At 47.7% G+C, this 12,500-nt stretch overlaps 1 protein-coding gene and 2 pseudogenes across 2 annotated transcripts in view; 2 read left to right on the plus strand and 1 right to left on the minus strand.

Moving 5' to 3' along the window:
* LOC148123724 (GTPase IMAP family member 5-like) overlaps positions 1-12,500 on the plus strand; it is a 373,254-nt pseudogene that overhangs the window by 357,166 nt on the left and 3,588 nt on the right. The gene's annotated exons all lie outside the window — the stretch shown is intronic.
* Positions 3,660-8,590, plus strand: LOC113454005 (enkurin-like). The gene is made up of 4 exons (XM_087918984.1): positions 3,660-3,807; positions 4,381-4,607; positions 6,245-6,391; positions 8,417-8,590. The coding sequence occupies exons 1-4, from the start codon at positions 3,696-3,698 to the stop codon at positions 8,588-8,590; spliced, it is 660 nt and encodes a 219-aa protein (XP_087775110.1). The 5' UTR covers positions 3,660-3,695.
* Positions 11,769-12,500, minus strand: part of LOC113454056 (succinate--CoA ligase [ADP-forming] subunit beta, mitochondrial pseudogene) — a 1,241-nt pseudogene continuing 509 nt past the window's right edge.

Genomic DNA, 12,500 nt, shown 5'->3' on the forward strand with positions numbered 1-12,500 from the left:
CTAATAAAGTAAAAATGGGATATATTACGTTCTCCGCATACCCACCATCGACTAATAAAGTAAAAAAATGGGATATATTACGTTCTCCGCATACCCACCATCGATTAATAAAGTAAAAAATGGGATATATTACGTTCTCCGCATAACCACCATCTACTAATAAAGTAAAAAATGGGATATATTACGTTCTCCGCATACCCACCATCTACTCATAAAGTAAAAAATGGGATATATTACGTTCTCCGCATACCCACCATCGACTAATAAAGTAAAAAAATGGGATATATTACGTTCTCCGCATACCCACCATCTACTAATAAAGTAAAAAAATGGGATATATTACGTTCTCCGCATAACCACCATCTACTAATAAAGTAAAAAAAGTGGGATATATCACGTTCTCTGCATACCCACCATCGACTAATAAAGTAAAAAATGGGATATATTACGTTCTCCGCATACCCACCATCGACTAATAAAGTAAAAAATGGGATATATTACGTTCTCTGCATACCCACCATCTACTAATAAAGTAAAAAAATGGGATATATTACATTCTCCGCATACCCACCATCTACTAATAAAGTAAAAAAATGGGATATATTACGTTCTCCGCATACCCACCATCTACTAATAAAGTAAAAAATGGGATATATTACGTTCTCCGCATACCCACCATCGACTAATAAAGTAAAAAAATGGGATATATTACGTTCTCCGCATACCCACCATCGACTAATAAAGTAAAAAAATGGGATATATTACATTCTCCAGAGACAGAGACAGAGACATAGATAGGTGATAGATTTTTATATATATATATATATATATATATATATATATATATATATATATATAGAGAGAGAGAGAGAGAGAGAGAGAGAGAGAGAGAGAGAGAGAGAGAGAGAGAGAGAGGTGATAGATAGATAGAGATAGATAGATAGATAGATAGATAGATAGATAGATAGATACATAGAGAGATACATAGAGAGATACATAGAGAGATACATAGATAGAAAGCTAGATGATAGATAGTGAGAGAGAAAGATAGATTAGATAGAGGATAGAGGATAGATAGATAGAGATCCATATAGGGAGATAGATAGAGACGGGTGATAGATAGAGAGATAGAGATAAAGAGAGAGACATACACACACAGAGAGAGACAGATAGATAGATCAATAAGAGAGAGAGAGAGAGAGAGAGAGAGCTCCCATTTACTAATTACTCCAATTCCCATTCACTGTGTAACTGGCTGGACCGCTACATTCCTCGTTGTTGCTTTCCTCCCTTGTCCGACCCGGCCCGGAACGCATCCCTCTCGCGGAGGCGAGGTATAATCCGCCAGGCATTTTAGGGGGTTGCTTTGCTCCTGTTCTTCCTCCCTCTCCCCCACTCCACACCTTCGATTCCCCACCTGGGGAAGTCGCCACCCCACCCCCATTCCACCCCTCACCCTCCTCCAACTCGCGCCTTCTGCCATTTCAGCGCCAGCTCTCCGAGGGGGCGGATCGCTGGGCCCCTCGTCCCGGACAAAATGGCTCACGTGCTGTGCCCTCCGCCACCCCTGGAGGAGCAGGAGAGCATCTACCACTGGCTCCCCACCTGGGTGGAAGGCAGCGCCAGGCCCCAGCTAAGGTAGGCGTGTGGGTGCGGGGAGTAGATTCCCTAATGGAGATAGATTGATAGATAGATAGATAGATAGATAGATAGATAGATAGATAGATAGATAGATAGATAGATAGATACGTAGATAGATAGGTAGGTAGGTAGGTAGGTAGATAGGTAGATAGGTAGGTAGGTAGGTAGGTAGGTAGGTAGATACGTAGATAGGTAGGTAGGTAGATAGATAGATAATAGATAGAGCATAAATAAATGGATAGAGATAGATGACAGAGTGGATAGATAGATAGAGATAGAGAGATAGATGATATTCAGAGAGAGAGAGAGAGAAAGTTAGATGATAGAGAGAGTAAAGAGATCTGGGTAGATATAAGGGGGATAAATAGATAGATAGATAGATAGATAGATAGATAGAGAGAGAGAGAGATAGATAGAGAGATAGAGAGATACATAGAGAGATACATAGAGAGATACATAGATAGAAAGCTAGATGATAGATAGTGAGAGAGAAAGATAGATTAGATAGAGGATAGAGGATAGATAGATAGAGATCCATATAGGGAGATAGATAGAGACGGGTGATAGATAGAGAGATAGAGATAAAGAGAGAGACATACACACACAGAGAGAGACAGATAGATAGATCAATAAGAGAGAGAGAGAGAGAGAGCTCCCATTTACTAATTACTCCCAATTCCCATTCACTGTGTAACTGGCTGGACCGCTACATTCCTCGTTGTTGCTTTCCTCCCTTGTCCGACCCGGCCCGGAACGCATCCCTCTCGCGGAGGCGAGGTATAATCCGCCAGGCATTTTAGGGGGGTTGCTTTGCTCCTGTTCTTCCTCCCTCTCCCCCCACCCGCACACCTTCGATTCCCCACCTGGGGAAGTCGCCACCCCACCCCCCATTCCACCCCCTCACCCTCCTCCAACTCGCGCCTTCTGCCATTTCAGCGCCAGCTCTCCGAGGGGGCGGATCGCTGGGCCCCTCGTCCCGGACAAAATGGCTCACGTGCTGTGCCCTCCGCCACCCCTGGAGGAGCAGGAGAGCATCTACCACTGGCTCCCCACCTGGGTGGAAGGCAGCGCCAGGCCCCAGCTAAGGTAGGCGTGTGGGTGCGGGGAGTAGATTCCCTAATGGAGATAGATGATTGATAGATAGATAGATAGATAGATAGATAGATAGATAGATAGATAGATACGTAGATAGATAGGTAGGTAGGTAGGTAGGTAGGTAGATACGTAGATAGGTAGGTAGGTAGGTAGATAGATAGATAATAGATAGAGCATAAATAAATGGATAGAGATAGATGACAGAGTGGATAGATAGATAGAGATAGAGAGATAGATGATATTCAGAGAGAGAGAGAGAGAGAAAGTTAGATGATAGAGAGAGTAAAGAGATCTGGGTAGATATAAGGGGGATAAATAGATAGATAGATAGATAGATAGATAGATAGATAGATAGATAGATAGATAGATAGATAAAGGTATATAAATTTATATATAGAGAGAGGATAGATAGATGGATAGATAGATAGATAGATAGATAGATAGATAGATAGATAGATAGATAGATAGATAGATAGATAGATGTATATAAATTTATAGAGAGAGGATAGATAGATGATAGAGCATAGATAGATAGATAGATTGATAGATGATAGAGAAAACTAGATATAGATAGATCGATCCATCGATGGATCGATCGATGGATCGATAGATAGATTGATAGATAAGATGATACAGAGATCATAGAGAGAAAGATAGGATAGATAGAAAGATAGATGATCGATAAATATATGATAGCTAGAGCATTGATTGATAGATAGATGATAGAGGAAGCTAGAGATAGATAGATAGATAGATAGATAGATAGATAGATAGATAGATAGATAGATAGAGCATAGATAAATGGAGAGAGAGAGGGAGAGAGAGAGAGAAATATGGGTAGACAGATAGATAGATTGAGTCCACCCCGCATCCCGACGGGAAGACCCCTTCCTCTTTGAGTCCCCTGCCTTCTTCATCCAAGGTACACCTCTACCTTCCATCCGTCCGTCCAGCGGGAGATGGAGGAGAAGAAGAAGGCGCCCTGCCAGACCATGGGCATCCCGAAGCTGCAGGTGCCCACCCCAAAGGACTACCTCTGGAAACACTCCAAGGAGCGCAAGGTCCCCAAATGTACATTGGCACGCTCGACTCTTCCCTTTGGTTGTGGGGTGAAAGGAAATGGGACTCGTACCTCTTTCTTCCTCCAGTCGAGATCCTGGGGCCCCGTTTGAAGACTGGGGGGATTTTCCCTGAACTGGGTGGGGGTGGGAGGGGTTGCCGATGACATTGTGAAGTCCCCACTGTCCGGGCGCCGACCAATCCTCCCTCCCCCTATTTCAAATCATAAGTCTCCGAGTCCTGAACCCTTGGATTTATTAGGCGTGGCCATGTTGGCGTTGGGTGGGGAACCCAGAATGTGGCTCTCCCCATCAGTTTTTTCCCCTCGTCGGAAGTCACCAAACGACACCTCGCGTCCATCCAAGTCAGTTGCCGAGCTTCCAAAATTTGGACCGAGGGGGAGGGTGGGATGCCATGCTGGGGCATTCAGTGTGAAAAAACAACAACAACCCCAGCGTCGCTTTCGGTAAACTCAACGGAGGGTCGTTCAGTGGAGTTGAAGTCCCGACGCCCAAAGGATGCACCGTCACCCATTCGGGTTTTGTGTTTTTTTTGTTTTTTTGTCCCATCACCCCACGACGGAAGGCACGTTCGAGCAAACAAAGCGTCTTCCCATCAAAGCCCAGGTGCCTCCCCAGTCCAACCGGCCGCTGATGGGCATCCAGAGCGAGAAGAACTTCATCCACGCCAACGTGGCCGAAGCCATCATGGCCGTGGCGAAGAAGCCCCTCCACGCCTGCATCGACCAGCGGAGGGGGGATAAGTACCTCCTGGAGGGATCCAGCCTGGTCCAGAAATACCTCAAAAAGAAGGTGCGGCTTCCTTCAGGGGGGTGGGGCAGGGCCAGAGCTCAGGCTGGGGGGGGGAGGAGGGAGGGGAGAATGGGGAGGGGTTTTTGGGAGAAAAGGCCTGTCCCCTCCCCTTCCCCATGTCTTCCTCCCTCTCCCTCCTGCTTGGCTTCCTACTCTTGTGGAAGGTTTACGTCCGAGAGCTTTTGTGTGGGGGAAATGGGTTGGAGGTTTGATGCGGCATTGATATTCTGGGGGGCTCTTAAGTCGCACTGAAGTGGCCTGGCGAGATAGATGATGGCTCGATGGATGGATATAGATGATAGACAGACAGACAGACAGATAGATAGATATACAAATACAAATACAGAATGAGAGAGACACAGATGATAGATAGATAGATGATAGATATAGATAAATAGATAGATGGACAGATAGATAGATAGATAGATAGATAGATAGATAGATAGATAGACAGACAGACAGACAGACAGAAGCCTGATGATGGCAGATGAGTTTCTGCTGAAACGTTGCTACAACTTTAAAAGCACAACTACTATGACGTGGGAAAATACCCGAGCAAAGCCGAATGCCATAGATAGATAGATAGATAGATAGATAGATAGATAGATAGATAGATAGATATACAAATACACACACAGAGAGAGATGATAGATGATCGATAGATAGATAGATAGATAGATAGATAGATAGATAGATAGATAGATAGACAGACAGACATATATACAAATACAGAGACAGAGAAATGATAGATAGATAGATAGATAGATAGATAGATACAAATACACACAAAGAGAGTGAAAGAGAGACAGATAGATATAGGTAAATAGATGATCGATAGATAGACAGATATAGATAGATATATAGATGATAGATATAGATAGAGACTAGAGAGATACAGATACAGAGAGAGAGAGAGAAATAGAGAAATAGAGTTGATTTTGATAGATAGATAATAGAGATATATAGATAAATACATAGATAAAGAAACAAATAGACATAGATAGATAATGTGTGTATAATACACACACACACACACACACACACACACACAGGGGGGATAAATAGATACACAGAGAGAGAAAAATAGAGGTGATGATAAATGATAGATAGATAATAGATAGATGATAGCTAGAGATGGATGATAAATATAGATAAATAGATGATAGATAGGTAGACTGATTGATAGATAACTAGAGAGAGAGAGTTAAATATATATATATATATATATATATATATATATATATATATATATAGAGAGAGAGAGAGAGAGAGAGAGAGAGAGAGAGACAGAGAGAGAGAGAGAGAGAAAGACAAAAATAGAGGTGGTGATAAAAGATAGATAATTGAAATGTCTGTGAGTGTGTATGTGTGAGAGAGACACAGAGAGAGAGAGAGAGAGAAAGAAAGAAAAAGAAAAAGAAAGAAAGAATAGAGATTGATAGACAAAAATAGATGGAGAGAGGTGATCGAGGATAGATAGATGGCAGACATGACAGCCTCTCCCACCATTCCTCCGGACCAGCATCGTGCTCACTCCTGCCTCTCTCCTCCTCCAGGAGGAGCCAGCGAGGAAAGAGACAGCCGATCGGCACCCCTCCCCATTCGGCTGGCCAAGCGCCCCACTTCTTCCTCCGCAGGACTTCGGGGTGACCCCCAACTACATCCTGGGTCATAAGAAAGAAGCCGTGGAGGGGCGCCAAGAGCGGGTGGCCGCTCGGTGGGAGTGCCTGCAGAAGAGACGCCTGACCCGCCCCTCCTCCCGCAAGCGAGAGGACATCCTGAACGTAAGCTGACGCCTCCCCCATCCTCCCCCCTTGTTGGGATCCGTTGCTCGAAGGCTAAGCGGTAAAGAACATGGTGACTGTGCATATGGTTTGATCGGTGGTGCTATGTGTACACAGCATTTCCAACCTCTAGTTATATACTTTAGTTAGCATCTATAGTTCCTCGGTGTCCTGTTCTTAGTTACAGCTAAGGAGTAAATCACATGGTGACTGTGCACATTGTATGATCAGTGGTGCTATGTGTATGCAGCATTTCCAACCTCTAGTTATATACTTTAGTTAGTATCTATAGTTCCTTTGTGTCCTGTTCCCTGTTACGGCTAAGGAGTAAAGCACATGATGACTGTGCGCATTGTTTGATCAGTGATGCTATATATACACAGCATTTCCAACCTCTAGTTATATACTTTAGTTAGCATCTAAAGTTCCTTGGTGTCCTGTTCTCAGTTACAGCTAAGGAGTAAAGCACATGGTGACTGTGCACATTGTTTGATCGGTGATACTGACATGAGATCTTCCTCATTGAAAAAAAAATGAACAGGTTAGTATGATCCACGTTTTCTATCCTGGTGGATTCTCACTGGTCTCTTGCGCCGTGGTTGCTCCTTGTGGACAGTTCATGACCCAGCTGGATGATATCATCAGGGCTAGAAAGGGGTAGGGTGTGGATAGGAGGAGGAGGAGGAGGAGAGGAGGAGGAGGAGGAGGAGGAGGAGGAGGAGGAAGAGGAGGAGGAGGAGAAAAGAAGTATGAGAAGAAGAAGAAGAAGAAGAAGAAGAAGAAGAAGAGGAGGAGGAGGAGGAGGAGGAGGAGGAGGAGGAGGAGGAGGAGGAGGAGGAGGAGGATGGAGGAGGAGGGGAGAAGGAGGAAAAGAGGAGGAGCCGAAGAAGGCGAGGAGGAGGAAGAGGGAAGGGGAAGAGAAGGAGGAGGAGGAGGAGGAAGAAGGAGAAGGAGGAGGAGGAGGAGGAGGAGGGGAGCTGGAGGAGGAAGAGGAGGAGACAGTGAGTATGCTCTCTGAGCTTCGTTGTTTCCTTGTGGACGTTTCATGACCCAACTAGGGAATGTCATCAGTGCTAGAAGGCAGGGAGGAGGAGAGGAGGAGGAGAAGGAGAGGAAGGAGGAAGGGGAGGAAGAGGAGAAGGACTGGGGCACCCTTCCTCCTCCTCTTCCTCCTCCTCCTCTTCCTCCTCCTCCTCCTCTTCCTCCTGCTCTTCCTCCTGCTCTTCCTCCTCCTCTTCCTCCACTTCCTCTTTTCCTCCTCTTCCTCCTCCTCTTCTGCCTCTTCCTTCACTTCCTCCTCTTCTTCCCCGTTTTCTCTTCCTCTTCCTCCTCCTCTTCCACCTTTCCTCCACTTCCTCCTTCTTCCTCCTCTTCCTCCTCCTCTTCCTCCTCCTCTTCCAACTCTTCCTCCTCTCCCTCCTCCTCTTCCACCTCTTCCTCCACTTCCTCCTTCTTCCTCCTCTTCCTCCTCCTCTTCCTCCTCCTCTTCCAACTCTTCCTCCTCTCCCTCCTCCTCTTCCTCCTCCTCTTCCTCCACTTCCTCCTCCTCTTCCTCCTCTTCCTCCTCCACTTCCTCCTCTTCCTCCTCCTCTTCCACCTCTTTCTCCTCCTCTTCCTCCTCCTCTTCCTCCTCTTCCTCCTCCTCTTGCTCCTCTTGCTCCTCTTCCTCCTCCCCTCCTCCTCCTCCTCTTCCTCCTCCTCTTCCTCCTCTTCCTCTTCCTCCTCCACTTCCTCCTCTTCCTCCTCCTCTTCCACCTCTTTCTCCTCTTCCTCCTCCTCCTCTTCCTCCTCCTCTTCCTCCTCCTCCTCTTCTTCCTCCTCTTCCTTTTCCTCCTCCTCCACTTCCTCTTCCTGAGGATCTCAAAGCTTGATTGTGCACCTGGCGGACGTTCCACACCCCAAACCTCCGTTTTTCTGTCCTCTGCGGCAGAGCCCCGGGATGTGTGTGGAGGGAGAGGGAGGGCGGATCCCTTCAAAACGGACCCCGGACCCTCCGCTCTCTGTCCTCCCCCCCCTTCCCTGCAGGGCCTGAAGACCAACTGGGAGGACTTGAACAGGGACTTCCAGAGCCTCTTGGTGGAGTTGACCACCATCCCGCAGAGGCTGCGCAAGGAGAAGTTGGAGTTGGAGATGAAACAGTTGGAAGACGACATCGGCGTGCTGGAGAAGCGTCGGTTCGTCTACATTGCCGGCGAATAGGGGGTCGGCGGCGGAGAAGGCCATGTGTGTGTGTATGTGTGTGTGTGTTTGGGCTGCCTTGGGGGTCAACCTCGCAGGGTTCTCCCCACATCGGGAGCGAACCCGACTCCGGTCAGACTCCCCTCCCTCCTCTTTTGATAGTTCGATCACTTCCCGCAACCGGTTTCCAGTCGCTGCGGTCGAGCTCACCTTCCCACCAAACTCTGCCCCCCCGTCCACAGTCAGCCCACAACTATGGGGTGGGGGGAGAGACCCCTTCTCTCCCCTCTTCCTCCTTCTCTCCCCCCCCGAACCAGCGGGTCCTTGGGGTGGGCGGGTTGGTGGGGGACGAGAGTGAATTTGGGTGAAGTGGCTCCTAAATGGTTCCGATGCGTCGGCCGAGTCTCCTGGGATTTGGCCAAGTTGCCGAAGTGGCGGCAGGGTTCTCCCCTTCCGTTTGCCGAATTGGCCAAATGGCTACGGGGATTCTCCGTGAATTTGGCGGATTTGGGGATCCTCTAACAAGGATGCTCCATGGGTTTGGCGGGATTTGCTGAAATTCTACAAGGATTCTCCTTCAATTTCACAAATTTGCCAAAATTCTACAAGGATTCTCCTTGAAATTTGTGAATTTGCCAAAATTCTCACAAGGATTCTCTTCAATGTTGCAAATTTGGCAAAGTTTTCAAGGATTCTCCTTAAAATTTGTGAATTTGCCAAAATTCTGCAAGGATTCTCCTTAAATTTCACAAATTTGCCAAAATTCTACAAGGATTCTCCTTAAATTTCACAAATTTGCCAAAACTCTACAAGGATTCGCCTTGAATTTTGCAAATTGGCCAAAGTTTTCAAGGATTCTCCTTGAAATTTGTGAATTTGCTCTTCTCCAAGAATTCTCCGTGAAATGTGTGAATTGGCCAAAATTCAACAAGGATGAATTTTCCTTGAATTTTGCCAAAGTTGTTGACGTTGTTTACAAGGTTTCTTGAATTTGGCAAAGTTGCCAAAGTTGTGAAACGGTTCTTTCTAACGCTTTTAAATAAAGCACCTGATTGACCCACTGTTATCGGTGTGTGTCTGCCTGTGTGTGTGTGTGCCGTCAAGTCTTCGATTCAGTTCAACTCAACTCAACCCAACCCAAGTCTTCAATTCAACTCAACTCAACCCAACCCAACCCAAGACTTCAGTTCAACTAAACTCATCCCAACCCAACCCAACCCAACTCAAGTCTTAAATTCAATTCAATTCAACCCAACCCAAGTCTTCCATTCAATTCAACTCAACTCAACCCAACCCAAGACTTCAATTCAACTCAACTCAACCCAACCCAAGTCTTCAATTCAACTCAACTCAACCCAACCCAACCCAAGACTTCAGTTCAACTAAACTCAACTCAACTCAACCCAACCCAACCCAAGACTTCAATTCAACTCAACTCAACCCAACCCAACCCAACTCAACTCTCCAATTGAACAATTGAATTGGAAAAAGAGAGAGATGGAAAGAGAGAGAGATAGAAAGAGAGAGAGATGGAAAGAGATGGAGAAATGGAGATGGAGAGAGAGAGAAAGAGAGAGATGGAAAGAGAGAGAAAGAGAGAGATGGAAAGAGAGAGAGAGATGGAAAGAGAGGGAGAAAAAGATGAAGAGAGGTGGAAAAAGAGAGAGATCGAAAGAGATGAAGAAATGGAGATTGAGAGAGAGATGGAAAGAGATTGAGAAAAAGATGAAGAGAGGTGGAAAAAGAGAGAGATGGAAAGAGCTGGAGAGAAGGAGACAGAGAGAGAGAGGGAGAAAAAGAGATGGAGAAAGATGGAAAAGAGAGAGAGAGATGGAAAGAGATGGAGAAATGGAGATGGAGAGAGAGAGATGGAAAGAGCATGAGAGACGGAGAGAGAGAGATGGAGAAAAAGTTAGAGGGAGATGTAAAAAGAGGTGGAGAAATGGAGATGGAAAGAGAGAGAGATGAAAAGAGCTAGAGTGGAGAGAGAGAGAGAGAGAAAGAGAGAGAGGGAGAAAAAGAGATGGAGAAAGAGGGAAAAAAGAGCGGGAGATATAAAGAGAGGGAGAGGGAGAAATGGAGATGAAGAAAGATGGAAAAAAGAGAGGGAGATGGAAAGAGGGAGATGGAAAGAGATGGAGAAATGGAGGAGGTAGAGAGATGGGAAAAGGGAGAGATCAAAAAAGAGAGAGGGAAAGAGGGAGAGAGAGGGAAAGAGGAAGAGACAGAGATTGAGAGAGAGAAAGATGGAGAAAAGAGAGGGAGAAGGAAAGAGAGAGAGCGATGGGAAGAGCTAGAGGGGTGAAGAGAGAAAGAAAGGAAGGGAAAGATGGAGAAGAGGAGATGGAGAAAGAGGGGGGGAAAGAGAGGGAGGTAAAGAGAGAGAGATGGAAGGAGTTAGAGAGAGGGGAGAGAGAGATGAGAGAGAGAGGGGAGGGAGAGATGGAGAAAAAGAGATGGAGAAAAAGATGGAAAGAGAGAGATGGAAAAAGAGAGAGGTGGAAAGAGATGGAGACTGAGAGAGAGACAGATGGAGAAAGAAGAAAAAGAGAGAGAGGGAGATGTAAAGAGAGAGAGGGAGATGTAAAGAGCTAGAGAGGTGAAGAGAGAGAGAAAGAGAGAAAGAAAGAGAAAGATGGAGAGGAGGAGATGGAGAGGGATGGAAAATAGGGAGAGAGGGAGATGGAAAGAGAGGGAGAAATGGAGAGAGAGAGAGAGATGGAGAAAAAGAGACGAAGAGGGATGGAAAAAGAGAGATGGAAAGCGAGGGAGAGATGGACTGGTGTCTGTGTGTGTGTGTGTGTGTGTGTGTGTGTGTGCAAGGAAATAGGGCTCTCCACTCCAGCACATCCCCCTCCCCATCTATGAACAGAGCCAGGCATACCCCTCCCCCCTGCACCCCCCCATCCCTGCAGTCCAGGAGACAAACTTTCTTTAAACTAGGTTTAAATTTCCTCCACCGGCGACATATCTTCTCCCGCTGGCGTGAATCCGCCAGCCCAAAGGCCAACGAGCCGCTGCCGCATGGGGAAATCGGCTGAGATTGGGCCGGTCGACGTCGAAGCGGGCGGGAGGAGGAGAGGAAGGAAACCAACGCTGTCCGTCCACCCGCCCAGCCCCCTACCCCTACCCCCCAGCCCCAAAGAGGCGGGGCCATGGGGAAGGCACCGCCCCTTGGGAACGGGAGCGGTGGTCCTCCTCAGGCGGACAGCTGGAAGTTGACGTCGGCGTGGAGGTCCTTCGCTCAGGCGCATGATCTCGGCGAGGCCCGCAGCGGTGGCGGCCGCCCGGTCCAGGTCGTCGCAAGCCAGGATCTTCTGAAAGCGCTCTCGGCGAAGAGGACTTTGGCATCATCCACCCGGGTGCCTTGCAGGCGGGCCACGATAGGGACCTTCAGCGCCAGGTCCTCAGCAGACAGGATGATCCCGCGGGCGATGACGTCACAGCGCATCAGCCCTCCGAAGATGTTGACCAGGATGGCCTGGACCTTCTCATCGGAGGTGATCAGCTGGAAGGCTCGGTCACCTGCTCCACCGTGGCCCCGCCCCGACGCTGAGGTAGTTGGCCGGCGCCCGCCGTGGAGCTGGAGGAGGTCCATGGCTGGCATGGCCAAGCCCGCCCGTTGACCAGGCAGCCGATGTTGCCTCCCAAAGGCGATGTAGTTGAGGGCGTCGGCCGCCTCCCGCCTCCTCTCATCCACCTGCAATCCCAGTCCTGCATGGCGAAGATCCTCGGCTGGCGGAAGGCCGCTGCCGCCGAAGATGACCTTGGTGTCCATGCACATCACCCGCTCAGTGGAGTCCTCCACCAGCGGGCTGATCTCCAGCAGGACGAAGCGTCAGTGCCCAATGAAGAAGTCGTACAATCCTTGACCATGGTGTCGGCCGCCTCCTCCGCCAGCCCCTCCGGGAAGCCCATCCTGGTGGCTAAC

This window comes from Pseudonaja textilis, unplaced genomic scaffold (assembly GCF_049901715.1).
Source record: "Pseudonaja textilis isolate UNSWEBS1 unplaced genomic scaffold, rPseTex1.2 PTEXSCF22, whole genome shotgun sequence".
NCBI classification, from domain to species: Eukaryota; Metazoa; Chordata; class Lepidosauria; order Squamata; family Elapidae; genus Pseudonaja; species Pseudonaja textilis.